Below are 17,941 nucleotides of genomic sequence, written 5' to 3' on the forward strand. Positions count from 1 at the left end.
GATAATGTACCAGATGGAGGGAGTTTGTCTTATGTGCCCCTCCTAAATGGTATGAGTTATGAAGAATGACCAGTAGTTTACCAGGTCCAGGTGTAGGAAGTGCATGCAGGCACAGCAAGGGCCTGTGCAAAGACCCATTGGCACAAAGGAACATGGTTTATTGAAAAAACTAAGAAGTATTGCATATAGCAAAGCATAGGGTGTGTGTTAGGGCCAAATTTTGGAAGATCCTGTTTTTATATGCTATGCTAAGGAATTTTTAAAACATATTATGAAAATTCAGATACACAGAAGTAGAGGATAATATGATGAATGCCCATGTACTCATCACCCAGTTTCATTGTTTATCCCTATCAGCTTACAGGTGCTTTGAGAGTAGATGGTATGTATTTGTGTGTCTTCATTGCACCAGTTAATTCAGAGCTTTGCACATAATAGATATGCTGTACATATTTATTAAAATGAATTAAATTTCTGGCTTCTTCCCATATACTTGGTGTATGTTCATCTTAAGGGCCAACTGTGGGTGTGTATATTTCATATCACCTCTATTGCAGTTTCTCCCAGAAAACAAGCTTCTACCCCTTTCTTCCCTTTCTAAAAGCATGTTTAGAAATTTTGTTAGAATTTTTTAAATGACGCTTTTTATTTAATGTCTCAAATTATTCTGTTTGGGGGCCAATAAAATGAACTGGAGCATTTAAAAATTCATTTAGAAAATAAGAATTTCAAGTAATTGGTGAATCATATTATAAATTTGACCTTTGCTTCTCTTTTCTTCTCCAGGGCCTGCTCTCTTTCCTGAGTGCCCCGCTCATAGGTGCTCTGTCTGATGTGTGGGGGAGGAAGCCATTTCTCCTCTGCACTGTCTTTTTTACCTGCTTCCCAATTCCACTGATGAGGATCAGCCCATGGTAAGTGGCTCAGCCCCATTATCATAACTGTCTATTTTGGGTCAGTTACAAGTAACACACCTACAGATCACTTAACCATTTCAAAGCAGTTGTATCTGTGTTTTCATTTTGATCTCTTTGATAATACTGAAAGCCAGTTTGGGAAGTTGCCATCATGCCCGTTTTATAAATGAGGAAATGAGATTATAAAATTAAGCCTAAGATAAGTTATTGAGGTAAAAAAAAAGAAATAAAAGGTGTTGCCATGAGTTTGTTACAGGATTGGGTCTTGAGAGGGGACCGATGATACCTGTACTCACTGCTGTGGCTCAGTTGACTACAGATGTATTGCTTTGGTCAGCTCATTGGTTGAGGGCACTGATAGGCACATAGTTTACATCGATAGGCAGCAGTCACTTTTATGTATACTACATTGTAAGTATACTGTGGTATAAGAATAGGCTATGTAGTATACCCATATTCTCTTACAAATCATGATATGAATTTTAATATGATCTCATTTTTTTTATATAGGTAAGAGAATATTTAGCATGTAACTTTGTTGTTTTGCTGTTTTGACCAGAATTCCTGTTATTGATCTCAGCAATGTGAAGAACACACCTTAGAATGGAAGGATTTTTGTTTTTTGTTTTCAGTGTGATTAATAGATTTTCTTTTTTGGTTCATGTGAAAATATCCTCATTTGATTACCTAATAAGAATTTTATGTCATTTGTCATATTCTGAATTTGTTGGGTATCTATTTGACTATAGGCACAGAGCTTAGAATGACCCACAATGGATCATTTTATTTTCTACCGGATGATGAATTTTTATAAAATACTTTTTAGTATTGAGTCTTTCTGTCCAAGAACAAGTCATGCTTTTCCATTGAATTGAGGCTTTTTTTCATGTCCTCCAAATACCTTAAAAATTTTTTTAGATCATTAAATGATTTTACTTCTTTCCTTCCAGTTTTTACGCTGCTGCTTTTCCTACTTGTTGGCTAATGAGTAATGTTAAATAAAAGTGATGGTTGTGGACTTACTTTATTTATAAAAGAAATGTTGTAATGTTTTATTATTAAGTAGTTAAGCTAGTTTTTATATTAAAAAAATACTCATTCCTATTTTATCTAGAGATTTTTTTAAAATCAAGATGGGATGTCAAATTCTCTTTTATTTTAATTTTAATTTTTTTCAAATACAGTTGACAATATTATATTAATTTCAGATGTATTGCATAGTGGTTAGAGACAATGTCAAATTTTATCAGATGCCTTTTTGCATCAGTGGAGATAATTTGATTGTTCTCCTTAGATCTATTACTATAACAAATTATAGTAATAGACTTTCTAATATTGAAACATCATTATATCCTGAGATAAACTCCTTTTTGTTCTGTGACGTTCTGTTTGCTAGTATTTTAACTATAGATTTTTAAAGCATCTATGCACAAGATAGGAGTTTTTAGTCTTAATTACATTAATGTTTTTTGTTACACTTTCTGTTTTTTTGTAGCTTTTGTAAAGTCATTTGCTGTATATGTCTTTTTCTTAACTAAAGCTACGAAATACAGAAAATTTTTATTTTATTTGTTTTGGCTTACTTTAAAACTAACTTTACTTAATCCCCTTGCTCTCATTTTTTTAAATTGTATCTACTGACGCGCTTTAAGCAGTGACAAAATTAGTATGTTTCTACTTCTTCCTCTTCACCTTGTTTATAATTTTATTAGTTGTCCTTTACACCCTTAAATGTACTTATACATGCATATTTTTAAATTTATTTCTTGTTTTATAATCTTTGATCTGGTTCTAAAACTATATACACTGCTTCCTGGGTAATTAAAATATCTTTTATAGGTGGTATTTCGCAATGATTTCCGTGTCTGGAGTCTTCTCAGTCACATTCTCTGTGATATTTGCCTATGTAGCTGATGTCACTCAGGAGCACGAGCGAAGTACTGCTTATGGATGGGTAAGATAATAAATTTTGTTTTTTAACCAAAAAAGTAATTAATGTTCTATTAAAAATTCAGTGAAAAGTGAGATTTAAAGTAAGTGGCAAATATTGGCTTATACAAAAGAAAATATGAAGCAATTGAAATAAAAAAGTTAAAAATAGCAAGGTAGAAATGGCTCATAATTTATTAGGGTTGGCAGAAAAAAATTACAAAGTTTTTTAAGTTGATTTGATTTGTTTCTTGTTAGCTGATCTCTTGACAAACCCTAAACAGTAAACAGAATTTTCTGTGTACCTAATTCAAATGGCAGAGGTGTTAGAATTTCAGCCATGTTAATCCATTGGTATTATACTGCTGGTTGTATGTTTCAGTCACTTATTTGGGACATGGTGTTACAGAAAAGGGACTACACTCATTCATTTAGCGAATAATTGTTGAATGCATTACAAAGTTACAGAAGACTTTTTTTTGATCATTGTTTCTAGTAATATATCCATTTCTTCCATATTGTCCAAGTTGTTGGCATACAATTGTTCATAGTATTTTCTTACAATCCTTGGTATTTTTGTAGTCTCAGTTGTCACTTCTCCTTTTTCTGATTTTATTTATTTGGGTCCTCTCTCTTCTTGATGAATCTGACTAAAGGTTTATCAATTTTGTTCATCTTTTCAAAGAACCAGCTCTTGGTTTCATTGATCTTTGGATTTTTTTTTTTTTTAAGACTATTTCATTTATTTCCACTCTGATATTTTTCTACTCGCATAGGGCTTTGTTTGTTTTCCTACTTCTTTTAAGTGTTAAGGATAGATTGTTTATTTGAGAATTTTCTCGCTTCTTGTATGTATTGCTGTTATCATTAAGAAGTATTCCTCTGTCTTTTGTTATAACCTTTATTTTACACTCTTTTTCTCTCAGAACTGCTTTGGTCATGTCCAATAGATTGTGGGTTATCGTGTTTTTATTGTCATTTGTCTCAAGGTATCTTTTGATTACTTTCTTGATCTCATTGTTAACCAATTCATTGTTTAGTAGCATGTTATTTGACCTGCATTGTGTTTATCTGCTTTTCAGTTTTCTTTTTGTAATTGATTCCTGCTTTCATACCATTGTGGTCAGAAAAGATGCTTGATACAATTTCAATCTTAAATTTGTTGATATTTGCTTTGTAGCCTAACATGTGGTCTATCCTGCAAAGTATCTCTCTTGCCCTTGTAAAGATTCTGCTGCGTGGAAGTGAAATGCTCAAAAATTATCTATTATATCCATCTGATCTAATGTGTCATTTAAGGCTACTGTGTCCTTGTTGATTTTCTCTCTCGATGCTCTATCCATTGATGTCAGTGAGATGTTAAAATCCCCTACAATTACTGTATTACTGTTGATCTCTCCTTTTATCTCTATTTGCTTTATATATTTGAATGCTCCTACACTGAGTGCATAAATGTTCACAAGGGTTATATTATCTTTTCAGATTAATCCCTTTATCATTAAGAAGTATTCCTCTTTGTCTCCTGTTATAACCTTTGTTTTAAACTCTTTTTTGTCTGATACAAGTATTGCTATCATAGCTTTTTGTATGTTTGTTTACATTGCATGAAATATCTTTTTCCATCCCTTTACTTTCAGTCCATGTGTGTCTTTTGATCTGAAGTCAGTTCTTGTAGACAGCATATATATATGGGTCTTATTTTCTTATCCATTCAGCCACCCTATATTTTGTTTGGAGCATGTAATCCCATTATATTCAAAGTGATTACTGATAGGTATGTAGATATTGCCGTTTTATTATTTGTATTTATGTTTTTCCTCTTAAAGAAGTCCCTTTAACATTTCTTGTAATACTGGCTTGTGGTGATGAACTCCGTTAGCTTTTTCTTGTCTGGAAAGTTCTTTATCTGTCCTTTGATTCTGAATGATAGCTTTTCTGGGTAGAGTAATCTTGGTTGTAGGTCCTTGCTTTTCATCACTTTGAATATTTTGTGCCAGTCCCTTCTGGCCTGCAGTTACGCTTGAGAAATCAGCTGACAGTCTTATGGGAGCTTCCTTGTAGATAACAAACTACTTTTTCTTGCTGCTTTTAAATTCTCTCTTTGTCTTTAACCTTTGGCATTTTAATGATGCTATGTCTTGGTGTGGGCCTCTTTGGGTTCATCTTGTTTGGAGCTCTGTGCTTCCTGTCTGTTTCCTTCATCAAGTTAGGGAAGTTTTCAGTCATTACTTCATCAAATAGGTTTGCAATCTCTTGCTCTCTGTCTCCTCCTTCTGGTATTCCTATAATACAGATGTTGGTATGCTCAATGTTGTCCCAGAGGTCCCTTAAACTATAGTCATTTTTTAAATTCTTTTTTCTTTTCTATTCTGATTGGTTTTCTGCTATCTTGTCTTCCAAATTGCTGATTTGATCATCTGCTTCATCTAATCTACTACTGATTCCCTCTAATGTATTTTTCATTTCTGACTTTTTTTAATGTTTTTTTTACCCCCATTTTTATATTTCCTAGCTCTAGCTCTTTGTTAATGTTCTCACTGAATTCATTTATTCTTCCCAAAAGTTCATTGAGCATCTTTATAACCAGTGTTTTGAACTCTGCATCTGGTAGATTACTTGCCTCCATTTTGTTTAGCTCTTTTTTTGGAGTTTTGCCCTGTTCTTTTATTTGGGACATGTTTCTTCATCTCCTCATTTTGGCTTACTCCCTGTGTTTTTTTCCATATATTAGGTATATCTGCTATGTCTTCTGGTTTGGATGGAGTGGCCTTATGTAGTCGTTGTCCCATGGGACCTAGTGGTGCAGTATCCCTGGTCACTGAGCTGTGTGCTCCAGGTGTGTTCCTTGTATGTGTCATGTGGGCGTGCCCTCCTTTTGTAGTTGCGCATTGATTGCTCTTGGTATGTCAGTGGGAGGAATTGACCCTCAGGCTGATTGGCTGTGTGCAGTGGTTGTATATGGGCTGACTCCACAAAGTGAGATTTACGTTAGTGGGGCTCTTATCCCTGCCAGGTCAGCTCTTGGGTATGTCATTTGTTGAGGTGGTTAGATGGTGTTCTGCCATGGTCTGAATTTGGCCATTACTGGGTATGTTGGTTCTGGGGCCTTTTGGGAGGGGCACTGGTACATGCCAAGATCAGATGCTGCCAGTGCCCAGGGCCACCTGGTAGTAGCCTACAAAGTGATCTGCAGAAGGTTATTTCTTGTGCTGGGCTTTGAGGTACCCAGGAGAGTCAAAACTGTGAACTAAGGCTAGCTGCCACTAGTGCCAGGCTTGAGTCCACTTAGGCAGAGGTACAAGGCTTGCCAAAGCCAAACACTGCTTGTTTGGAGTTTGTGAATCTTTCAGAGATTTTAGGGAAGTCCATAGCAGGAGCTTGTACAGGCTGTTTGTTTAAAAAAGCCAGCCACTGGAAATTGCTTGTGCTGTGGTATCAGAATCATCAGGGTGGTACAAATGGTGTTAGCCAGGTTGATGGAGACTCAGACTTCACCCAACCTATGCCTATAAGCATGGGCGGGGAGGGTCCTCAATAAAGGAACAGTGGAGTTTGCTTCCACTTCTGTCCAGGATATAGCTACGCCTCCAGCCCTCACACTGAAGCCAGACAGTACAGTTCCTCCATATATGTTCCTGGCACCTTTTGAGCTATTGCCCCAGCGCTGGAGCTCAGAATGAGTGAGTCCATCACTAAGTCTGTGCATGGCTCCTTTAAGAGAACTCCAGCAGTCCTCTGCCTCACTCAGCCATAATTCCCCGTTTTCACAGCCAGAAGTTTTGGGTTCTGTTTTGGCACTGGAGCCCTTTGGAAAGTAAAGTGGGGAACTAGGTATGCGGTTGGGACCCCTCAGTCCTCAGGGAGGACTTCTGCAGCTGAGATATCCCTCTCGATTCTTAATCACCAGACGTGGGTGTCAGACCAGCCCGTTTCGTGTCTCTGCCACTTCCTACCAGTCTTGACATGGCTTCTTTATGTCCTTAGTTATAGGACTTAATGTTCACCTAGTCTTTAGGTGGTTTTTAATGATGGTTGTTTTTAATTTATTTGTACTTTTGATGTAGTCATGGGAGGAGATGAGCACAGCACTTACCTACTCTGCCATCTTGACTGGAAGTTCAAACAGTGCACGTTTTGGGGAGATGAAATTGAGCACAGTCCCTGAGTAATTCATAGATTTTTATCATAAATTCTGCAGGAATTTTTTAAATGCCTTTCTCTTCACATCCCTATTACTCAATTAAAGAAGACTGAAAAAGTTTTTCACAATTATTTTTAATAACATTTTTAGAGAGTAAAATAAGAGTAAAACATTTTTTACTCTTGTAGCTTTCCAGTATATCTCCAGTTAATAGTTGGTGAACAAATCCTTAAAACAAAATTACTTTAATTCTCTTTCTTAAAATTTGTGTGCAACACATTCCTTTTGTCTTGTTTAAAGCCGGGGAGAATGGCTATAGGTATACACCTAGGGGACCCTGGGTAAGAACAGGAATGTAGGTGTGCATCTGCAGCAGATAGAACCCTGGGTCAGAGTGTGCTTTTTCCACAGGTCTCAGCCACCTTTGCAGCCAGTCTGGTCAGCAGCCCAGCCATTGGAGCATACCTCTCAGCCAATTATGGAGACAACCTCGTTGTGCTGGTGGCCACAGTGGTGGCTCTTCTGGACATCTGCTTCATCTTATTGGCTGTTCCAGAATCTTTCCCAGAGAAAATGAGACCACTCTCCTGGGGAGTTCAGATATCTTGGAAACAAGCAGACCCTTTTGCGGTAAATTAAAATATAAAAACATTTACTTTCCTATTTATTTTTCTAAGCCATGGAAATAAAAGAACATTTGTGCAACCTCAAGCATCCCATTTCCTGGAGAAAGAAATGAATGTCGATTCATTTCTTTCTCCAGGAAAGTAGAAAAAAATGCAATTGCAAGTAATAGACTGATGTAGACTGTGCACCAAGGAATATATAGAATTGACATTTCTTAAATCAAGCATGTGGTTGTCATAAGGGAAGAGAGAGAAAATGTCGAGGCAAATTGAATATTAATCCCTGATGAGGGAAGGAATTTTTTTTCACATGGTGGTTTTCATCCTTTTTTAAAAAAATTAATGAAGGCGGCTGTTTGAAGTGGTGGTTATAATTCACTTAAATTCAAAAAGGATAAAAGCATTGGTCTGACTAAAGTAGTTGTTATCTAAATTGTTACTATACATCCTCTTGGACCAGAGGCTTTGAACTTTTGCAGATTGAATGGATTCTTTGTTTTCTATACTCTTTTTGGTTTGGGGCATGGGGGTAGTCCCATTAACAACTAGAAAAAGTACTTAGAAGAGAGTCTTATCTCTCCCCTTCTCCCACCTTACCTGAAATTGTTCTTGAAGAAAATATATGCAGAAAAAAATTTGATTTTTGCTTTTTATCCCCCAAGTTTACCTTTTAGAAGAAATACATATAGTAAGAAAGTTAACTCATCAGAAATTGTTTTTTAAAAAGCCCCCTCAGGACATGACCTGGGGACCCTACCGATTCTGTTTGTGCCACATCTAGAAGGAAGGAAACCAGGTGTACACATGGGAACTAGTTGGGCTTCCCATCTTCTCGTCATATAGTGATCAAGTTACACATGGAAACTCCTCTTTGAACTAGAACTATTATGGCTTACCTTTCAGGGCTGTTGTGAGGATTACAGTGAATGTATGTATATTTACTAGTCTAATGTCTGGTGTGTAGTAAGTTTTCAATAGTCATTAGCTGGTTTTGCCATTGTATAAAGGTTATGATGATCTAGAATGTACTGCAGCACTCTTCATTTCTTAGAAAGCAGTGCACCTGTTGGTCTGCTCAACAATCCTGTGTAGAAAGGAAAGTAAGAAGGATTTTTAGACAAGATTATAACATTCAAAAAGTTGTTTGCTGGTCAGAGAATCTCCTTGTCACTGACCCAATGGCTGGAACATACTTAATTTGTCAACCAGTTTACAGGCAAATTGAATATTAACATTTCAAAGAATAGAGTGAATTTATGTGTAATGAAAACCCTGTATTGCTTATGGCTTTAAAGAAGCCATATTATGAATGAAAAAGATGATATTTTCTTAAAAGATTGTGGAGCAATATGTTTTTAGAGTCTGTCCATAGGATGTTCAGGGTCTGTTTCAGGATGTGAGAGAGAGTGTTTTAAGTTGTCATATTTTAAACACACACCTCAGAAAGTATAACTTGTAACTTCCAAAGAGCTGGTAACAGATTTAATGTTAAGGTTCACTTCTTTTTATAATGAATTCAGCTTTTGTTATCCACCTTAATAGTTCAAGACAAAAGAAGTCAGTATCTCAAAATATCCGTGACAGTAGCGTCTATTTGCATTTTATGTGTTTCTCTTTCTGCTTTTTCATAGTCACTGAAGAAAGTTGGAAAAGATTCTACTGTCTTACTAATCTGCATCACCGTGTTTCTTTCTTACCTTCCTGAAGCTGGACAGTATTCAAGTTTTTTTCTCTATCTCAGGCAGGTGGGTAGTGGGTGCCTAATAGCTTTTGAACATGAGGACAATCAATGTATGAACTTGCTTCAAGTTATAAATGTAGGTGCTGAGATATAATTAGTAATCAGGAAACCTGATTAAATGATGTTTGAAAATATAGAAGAATATTTACTGTGTAAAAAACTTCTTTGAGAATTATACAGAAAGAAAATTGCAGAAAAAATTTATCATAATGTTTTAAATCTTTAATAATATCCATTAAATTTCAGAAAGGGAACTTTTACTTCAGAAATCCCCTGACCTGGGCCTGATCACAGCCAGTTTGTTGAGCTGTCTTCTGTAGGGCATCGCTCAGTGTTGCTGTGGACTCCAAGGCGGCTCGCAAGCATAATCAAAATAATCTTTTCTCTCCTGTGAATTTTTTTCTTTAAAAATTTGCACTTTACTTTGTTCCCCCAAAAGGCAATTGACTTAAGCCTTTTTTTTTTTTTAAGCTTCTTTTTCCAGCGAGTGGGATTGCTGAGAACTGAGTTGCCTTCTATTATAACTCTGCCTTGGTCGTCTACCAATTTCACTGAAAGTCCTCCTAATGGTTCACTCCACTTTGACAAAACACAAAACAGTCCTCCTCCTATGATAAATTTCTGTATTTTTGAATATATTTTTTAATGAAACTCATTAAATTCACCGTTTTTATAGTTTTCCTGAAAGCATAACACTAATATTTTATATGGCGTATAAGTAAATCTTTTTTCAAGCACTTCTATTTCTATTTTGCTCAGTTTTGGTGGGTGGATACTAGAGATTTAGAGAGAATAGTGGTGAGATAGTGTGTTTAATGTAGAAAATTATATGTGTATTTAATTAAATTATGCATTTAATTTAGGAAAATGGGAAAGCCCAAAGAAGTGAAAAATTATATCTCATCCCATCACATATATAATATACAACTGTGAATAACTTCTTTTTCTACCTTTTTTTCCTATACATATGCTTAATGTCACCACTACCACCCAATTATAACAAATAAGAATCATTGTTATTTTATATTTGTGCTTGTTTTAAAGTTCACACATACAAACATATTTTAGTTAAAATTGCATTTGATATTTGTAAAGCATATGAATGATAAGAAACTTGTATCCCATATATATATAGAACTCTTACAACTCAATAATAAAAAGACACATAACCGAACTGAAAACATAGGCAAAGGATTTTTATCGATATTTCTCCAAGAATATATACAAATAACTAATAAACACATGAAAGAATGCTTAATATCATTAGCCATCAAGGAAATGCAAATTAAAACAACAATAAGATTCTACTTCATACCTAAGCTAAGCTAAGATGCCTTTAATCAAAAAGACAGACAAGGATATGGAGCAATGGGAACTGTCACAATGCTGGGATTATAAAATGGTGTAGCCACTGTGGAAAAGAGTCTGGTCGTTCCCCAAAGTGTTCAACATAAGATTCCCAGCAAATCTATTCTTAAGTATATAGCCAAGAGAAATGAAAAAACCTGTCTACACAGAAACTTTTACACAAATTATTAATATTCATAACAACCAAAAAGTAGAAATAACCCAAATGTCTATCCATTGATGAAATGGATCAAAAACATTGTATATCCATACAATGGAATGGTATTATTTGACAATTAAAAGCAATGAAGCACTGATAACATTCTCTAATATGGGCAGACTTTGAAAAAATGCTAAGTGAAAGATGTCAGGACCATATATATGAAATGCTCAGAATAAACAAATCCATAAAGACAGGAAACAGATTACTGGCTGGGCAGAGGGGCAGGCTAGGAGAATGGGAGTCCCAATGGGGTATCATGTTTCTTTGAGGAGTGATGAGATTTTCTAAAATTGATTGTGGTGATAATTGTCCAACTCTGTAAATACACTTATATTTACAGAGTGATTTGTACACTAATAATGGGTGAATTGTATGGTATTTAAATTCTATCTCAAAACACTCTTCTTTTTAAATGTACTTATTTAAGATCTCAAATAAACAACCTAACATTACATCTAGAAAAAATAAATGAAGCCCAAAGTCAGCAGAAAGAAGGAAATAATAAATATTAGAGCAGAATTAAATGAAACTAAGAACAAAAAGAAATAGGAAAAAATGCAACTAAGAACTGAGTCTTTGAAAAGATAATTGACAACCCCCTGGCTAGACTCATAAAGAAAAAAGAGAAAAGACATAAACAAAATCAGAAATGAAAGAGAAGTTATGACAGATACCACTGAAATACAAAGGATCATACAAGAATACCATGAAAGATAATATGCCACCAAATTCAATAACCTAGAAGAAATGGACAAGTTCTTAGAAATCTACAACCTTCCTAGACAATCATGAAGAACTGAAAAAAATCTAAATAGCTGATCAACATTATAGAAATTGAAACAATCATCAAAACCTACCAAAAAGCAAACGTCCAGGACCACATGGTTTCACAAGTGAATTCTAACAAACATTCAAAGAAGATGTAATACCTGTCCTCAAACTTTTTTAAAAAATCAAAAAGGCAATACTTCTAACTCATTTTATGAGGCCAACTTTACCCTGATACCAAAACCTGGTAGAGATAACACACACACACACACACAACACACACACACACACACACACACACACACGACCAATATCTCATGAATACAGATGCAAAAATCCTAAACAAAATATGAACAAAGCGAATACAACACATGAAAAAGATTATATACTGTCATCAAGTGGGCTTCATCCCAATGGCACAGGGATGGTTTAATATATGCAAATCAATTAATATGATGCACTAGATAAACAAAGGATAAAATCGTATGATCATGTCAATAGATGCAAGAAAAATCATTTGACAAGATATAGCATCCATTTATGATTAAAACATTTAAATGGATATAGAAGGAAAGCGCCTCAATATAATGAAGGCCATCCATATACAACAAACCCTGAATTAACATCATACTTAATGGTAAAAAACTAAAAACCTTCCCTCTTAGATCAGGAACAAGACTAGGTTATCACCACTATTATTCAATATAGTATTGGAAGTACTAGCTAGAGCTGTCAGGCAAGAGAAAGATAAAAAAGGTATCCAAATAGGGAATGAAAAAGTCAAATTGTCACTTTTTGTAGATGACATGGTTCTCTATTTTGAAAACCCTAAAGATTTCACTAAAAAACTATTAGAAACAATAAACAAATACTGTTAAGTTTCAGGATACAAAATCAATGTACAAAAATCCATAGCCTTTCTATACTCTTAACAGTTAATTTTCAGAAAAAGAAACAAAAGAATTTCTCTTACAATTAAAACAAAAAGAATAAAATACCTAGGAATACACCTAACAAAGCATTTTATTTAGAGCCTACCCTAGAGATTACTACTTGTATGTATGATTTATTAATCCCTAATAAAGTAGTACTATTTACGTTCTCTACATGATTCAAGGACCTTTGACTTTCTTAATCATCCTGCATTATATGTTCTTGTTGTCCAGTAATTTTTTGTGTCATATTTTAAGTCTTAACAAATTTTTAATTTTTTTATATAATCAATGTTCTTTTTTATTTATTTACATATTTTACTGTTTCTTTTTATTGAGGTAAAGTTGAGATATTTACCATTTCAATTGCTCTTTATTACCAAATTCTAAGCATTCGTCTTGGACTGCTTTCATTCTATGTGAAGAACATTTTTTAGTGCAGGTCTGCCATTTACAAAATCAGCTCTCCCTTTCCCCCTACCCCTACTCCTCCCTACCTCTCGTCTAAAAATGCCTTTATTCGAACCTACATTTTTGGGAAGATAAGTTTTCTGCTCTTACATTCTAGCCTTTGACCTCTTCCTCTCCCAGTGTGTGTTGGGGTTTATTTCCATTCACTTAAACTAAAAAATAGTTCACACATTTCTCATCCGCCTCTGGAAACCACCAATCTGTTCTCTGTATCTATGACCTTTTTTTTTAGTTTAAGATTTCACATACGAGAGATCATGTGGTATTTCTCTTTGTCTGACTTATTTCACTTAGCATAATGCCCTCAAGGTACATCTATGTTGTTGTAAATGGTAAGATTTCATTCTTTTTTAAGGATGAATAGTGCACATATATACCACATTTCTTTATCCATTTATCCACTGATGGACACTTAGGTTGTTACAGTATCCTGGCTATTGTAAACAATGTTGCAGTGAACACTGGGGTGCATATATCTTCAAATTAGTGTTTTGGTTTTCTTTGGATAAATACCCGGAAGTGGAATCACGGGATCTTATGTTAGTTTTATTTTTAATTGTTTGAGGACCCTCTGTACTGTTTTCCATAGGGGTTATACCAATTTATATTCCAACCAACAGTGCACAAGGGTTCCCTTTTCTCCACATTCTTGCCAATACTTGTAATTTCTTGTCTTTGATAATAGCCATTCTAACAGGTGTGAGGCGATATCTCATTGCAGTTTTGATTTGTATTTCCCTGATGATTAATGATGTTCAGCATCTTTTCATGTACCTGTTGGCCATCTGTATGTCTTCTTTGGAAAAATATCCATTCAGGTCTTCTGCCCATTTTTTAATCAGGTTGTTTGTTTTTTGCTGTTGAGTTATATGAATTCTTTATGTATGTTAGATATTAGCCCCTTATCAGATATATGACACCCAGTTATTTTTTTTCCCCATTCAATAGATTGCCTTTTCATTTTGTCAACAATTTCCTTTGCTGTGCAGAAACTTTTTAGTTTGATATAGTCCCCCTTGTTTCTTTTTGCTTTTGTTGCTTTTGATTTGGTGTCAGATTCAGAAAGTCGGTGCCAAGACCTATGTTAAGGAGTTTACTACCCATGTTTTCTTCTAGAAGTTTTATGGTTTCAGGTCTTACATTCAGGTCTTAATCCATTTTGAGTTAATTTTTGACGTATGGTGTAAGATAATGGCCAGTTTAATTCTTTTGCATGTGTCTATCTAATTTTCCCAACATTGTATTGAAGAGACTGTCTTTTACCCATTGTATATTCTTGGCTCCTTTGTCATAAATTAATCGACCATATGTGCATGGGTTTATTTCTGGTCTCTCTGATTGGTTCCATTAATCTATGTTTCGGTTTTTATGCAATACCACATTGTTTTAGTTAGTATAGCTTTGAAATATAGTTTGAAATTAGGGAGCAGGATTACTCCAGCTTTATTCTTCTTTCTCAAGATCGCTTTGGCTATTCAGCATCTTCCATGGTTCCATGCAGATTTTAGATTGTATCTTCTATTCCTGTGAAAAATACAGTTGGATTTCATAGCAATGCATTGAATTCATATACTGCTTTGGGTAGAGTATGGACATTTTAACAATATTCTTCCAGTTCATAAGCATGGAATATCTTTTCATTATTTGTGTCTTCAATTTCATTCATTAATATTGTAGTTTTTAATATAAAAGTTTTTCACTTCCTTGGTTAAATTTATTCCTAGGTATTCTTTTTGATGAAGTTGTAAATGAGATTGTTTTCTTAATTTATCTTTTCGATAGGTCATTATTAGTGTACAGAAACGTAACAGATTTTTGTCCTTAGGTATTTAATTTTGTTTTTTATAATTTTTTTAAAAATTTATTGGGGTGACATTGGTGAATAACATTATATAAGTTTCAGATGCACAACTTTATAATATGGTATCTGTATACTCCATTGTGTGCTCACCACCCAAACCCTAGTCTCCTTTTGTCACCATGTATTTGACCCCCTTTACCCTCTTCATCCTTCCCTATCCCCATTCCCCTCTGGTAACCACCATTCTGTTTTTTATATCTATGAGTTTGGGGTTTTAGAAGATTTTTATTTGTTTATTTGTTCATTTGTTGCTTTTTTGTTTGTTTTATATCCCACATGTGAGTAAAGTCATACGGTCTTGTCCTTTTCTGCCTGACTTATTTTACTTCGTTTAATACTCTCAAGATCTATCCATGTTGTACCAAATGACAATATTTCATCATTTTATGGCTGAATAGTATTCCACTGTATATATATATATACCACATCTCCTTTATCCACTCATTCGTCAAAAGACACTTAGGTTGTTTCCATGTCTTGGCTATTGTGAATAATGCTGCAGTGAACACAGGGTTACATATATTTTCATATGTGTTTTCAAACTTTTCAGGTAGATAACCCAGAAGAGGGATTGCTGGGCTATATGGTAGTTCTACTCTTAATTTTTTGAGGAACCTTTATACTGTACCAATTTAAATTCCTACTAATAATGCACAAGTGTTCCCTTTCTCCACATCCTTGTCAGCACTTGTTATTCCTTGTCTTTTTGACAATAGCCATTCTGACAGTGATGAAAGAAATAACTATTGATATTGAGCATCTTTTCATGTACCTGTTGGCCATCTGAGTTTTCCTTAGAAAAGTATCTGTTCAAGTCCTCTGCCTATTTTTAAATGGATTATTTGTTTCTTTGTTTGTTATTGAGTTGTATGAGTTCTTTATATATTTTGGATATTAACCCCTTATCAGAGGTATTGTTTGCAAAGATCTTCCATTTGATTGGTTGTCTTTTTGTTTGTTGATGGTTTCTTTCATTGTGTAGAGCTTTTTAGTTTGAAATAGTCTCAGTCATTCATTTTTTCTTTAACTTCCCTTACCTTTAGGGTCAAGTTCACAAAAACCCTTCTGAAACCAAGTTCCATAAGTTTAGTGCCTGTTTGTTTTCTACTATGTATTTTATTGTGTCAGGTCATGTATTTAAGTTTTTAATCCATTTCGAATTAATTTTAGGGTATGGTGTCAGATAGCAGCCTAGTTTCATTCTTTTGCATGTGGCTTTCCAGTTTTCCCAGCACCATTTATTTAAGAGACTTTCCTTTCATTATTGTATGTTTTTTGGCTTCTTTACCAGTTGCCCATATATGTGTGGGTTTATTGCTGGGCTTTCAGTTCTGTTCCAGTGGTCTGTGTGTCTGTTTTCTGCTAGTTTGGGTTATTGTAGCTTTGTAGTGTAATTTGAAGTCAGAGAGCGTGATACCTCTGGCTTTGTTCCTTTTTCTCAGGATTGCTTTGGCTATTTGGGTTTTTTTGTGGTTCTATTCAAATTCGAAGACTTTTTTGTTCTATTTCTGTGAAAAAAGCTATTGGGATTTTGATAAGGATTGCATTAAGTCTGTATATTTCTTTAGGTAATATGGCCATTTTAACAACGTTAATTCTTCCAGTCCATGAACACTGAATATCTTTTAATTTTTGTGTCATCTTCAGTTTCTTTCAACAATGTCTTGTAGTTTTCAGAGTACATGTCCTTCACTCCTTCATTAAGTTTGTTCCTAGGTATTTTATTCTTTTGGTTGTGACTGTAAATGTAATTATTTTTCTTTATTTCTCTTTTTGCAATTTTGCTGTTAGTATATAGGAATACAATGGTTTTTTCTGTATTGGTTTTATATCCTGCAACTTTACTGAATTTGTGTATTAGTTCCAACAATTTTTTGATGGCACCTTTAGGGTTTTCTAAATACGTCATGTCATCCGCAAATAGTGACAGTTTTACTTCTTCATTTCCAGTGTGGATGCCTTTTATTTCTTTTTCTTGCCTCTTTGCTGCAGCTAGGACTTCCAACATTGAATAAAAGTGGCAAGAGTAGAGACACCCTAACATCATATCTTGTTCTTGATATGAGAGGAAAAGCCAAAGCTTTTCACTGTTGAGAATGATGTTAGCTATGGGTTTGCCTTTATTATGTTTAAGTATCTGCTTTGTTGAGTTTTTATCATAAATAGATGTTGAATTTTATCAAATGCTTTGTCTGTGTCTATTTAGATGATCATATGATTTTTACTCTTCATTGGATTAATATGGTGTATCACACTGACTAATTTGCTCATGACCTATTCTTGCCTTTCTGGTATAAGCCTCACTTGGTCATGGTGTCTGATCCTTTTAATGTATTATCGAATTCAGTTTGTTAATTTTGTTGAGGATTTTTGCATCTATATTCAACACAAATATTAGCCTGCTATTTATTTATTTGTGGCATCCTTGTCTGGTTTTGGTATCAGGGTAATGCTGGCCTTATAAAATGTGTTTGGAAGAATTCCTTTCTCTACTGTTTTTTTGGAAGAGTTTAAGAAGGATTGGTAGTGATTATTCGCTGAACGTTTGATGAAATTCACAAGTGAAGCCATATAGTCTTAGACTTGTTTGTTCGGACATTTTTGGTTACTGTTTCAAACCCCTTGCTAGTAATCAGTCTGTTCATATTTTCTGTTTTATTGTGATTCAGTCTTGGTAGCTTGTATGGTCCTGGAAATTTATCCATATCTTCTAGATTATCCAGTTTGTTGGCATATAATTGTTCATAGAAGTCTTTTTCGAACCTTTGTATGGTTCATAAGTTATAACATCTCTCATTTCTGATTTTGAGTCTTTTCTTTATCCTGGTGAGTCCAGCTAAAGTTTTATCAATTTTGTTTATCTTTTCATGTAATTAGCTCTTAGATTCATTGATCTTTTCTATTGTCTTTTTAGTCTCAATAATTTTAAGCTCCTTTTTCTAAATTTCATAGAGTTTCAGTAGAGGAGAAAATAACTTTTTAAAA

General features: G+C 34.4%; 1 protein-coding gene across 2 annotated transcripts in view; it reads left to right on the plus strand.

The window, feature by feature from the left end:
* MFSD14B (major facilitator superfamily domain containing 14B) overlaps nt 1–17,941 on the plus strand; it is a 92,221-nt gene that overhangs the window by 66,227 nt on the left and 8,053 nt on the right. For both annotated transcript variants that reach the window (XM_006922789.3, XM_025040450.1), the window contains exons 4-7: nt 787–914; nt 2,757–2,871; nt 7,399–7,617; nt 9,245–9,358. In XM_006922789.3, coding sequence (XP_006922851.1) covers nt 787–914; nt 2,757–2,871; nt 7,399–7,617; nt 9,245–9,358 — 576 coding nt within the window. The remainder of the gene's footprint in view (nt 1–786; nt 915–2,756; nt 2,872–7,398; nt 7,618–9,244; nt 9,359–17,941) is intronic.

Source organism: Pteropus alecto, unplaced genomic scaffold (assembly GCF_000325575.1).
Source record: "Pteropus alecto unplaced genomic scaffold, ASM32557v1 scaffold129, whole genome shotgun sequence".
NCBI lineage: Eukaryota > Metazoa > Chordata > Mammalia > Chiroptera > Pteropodidae > Pteropus > Pteropus alecto.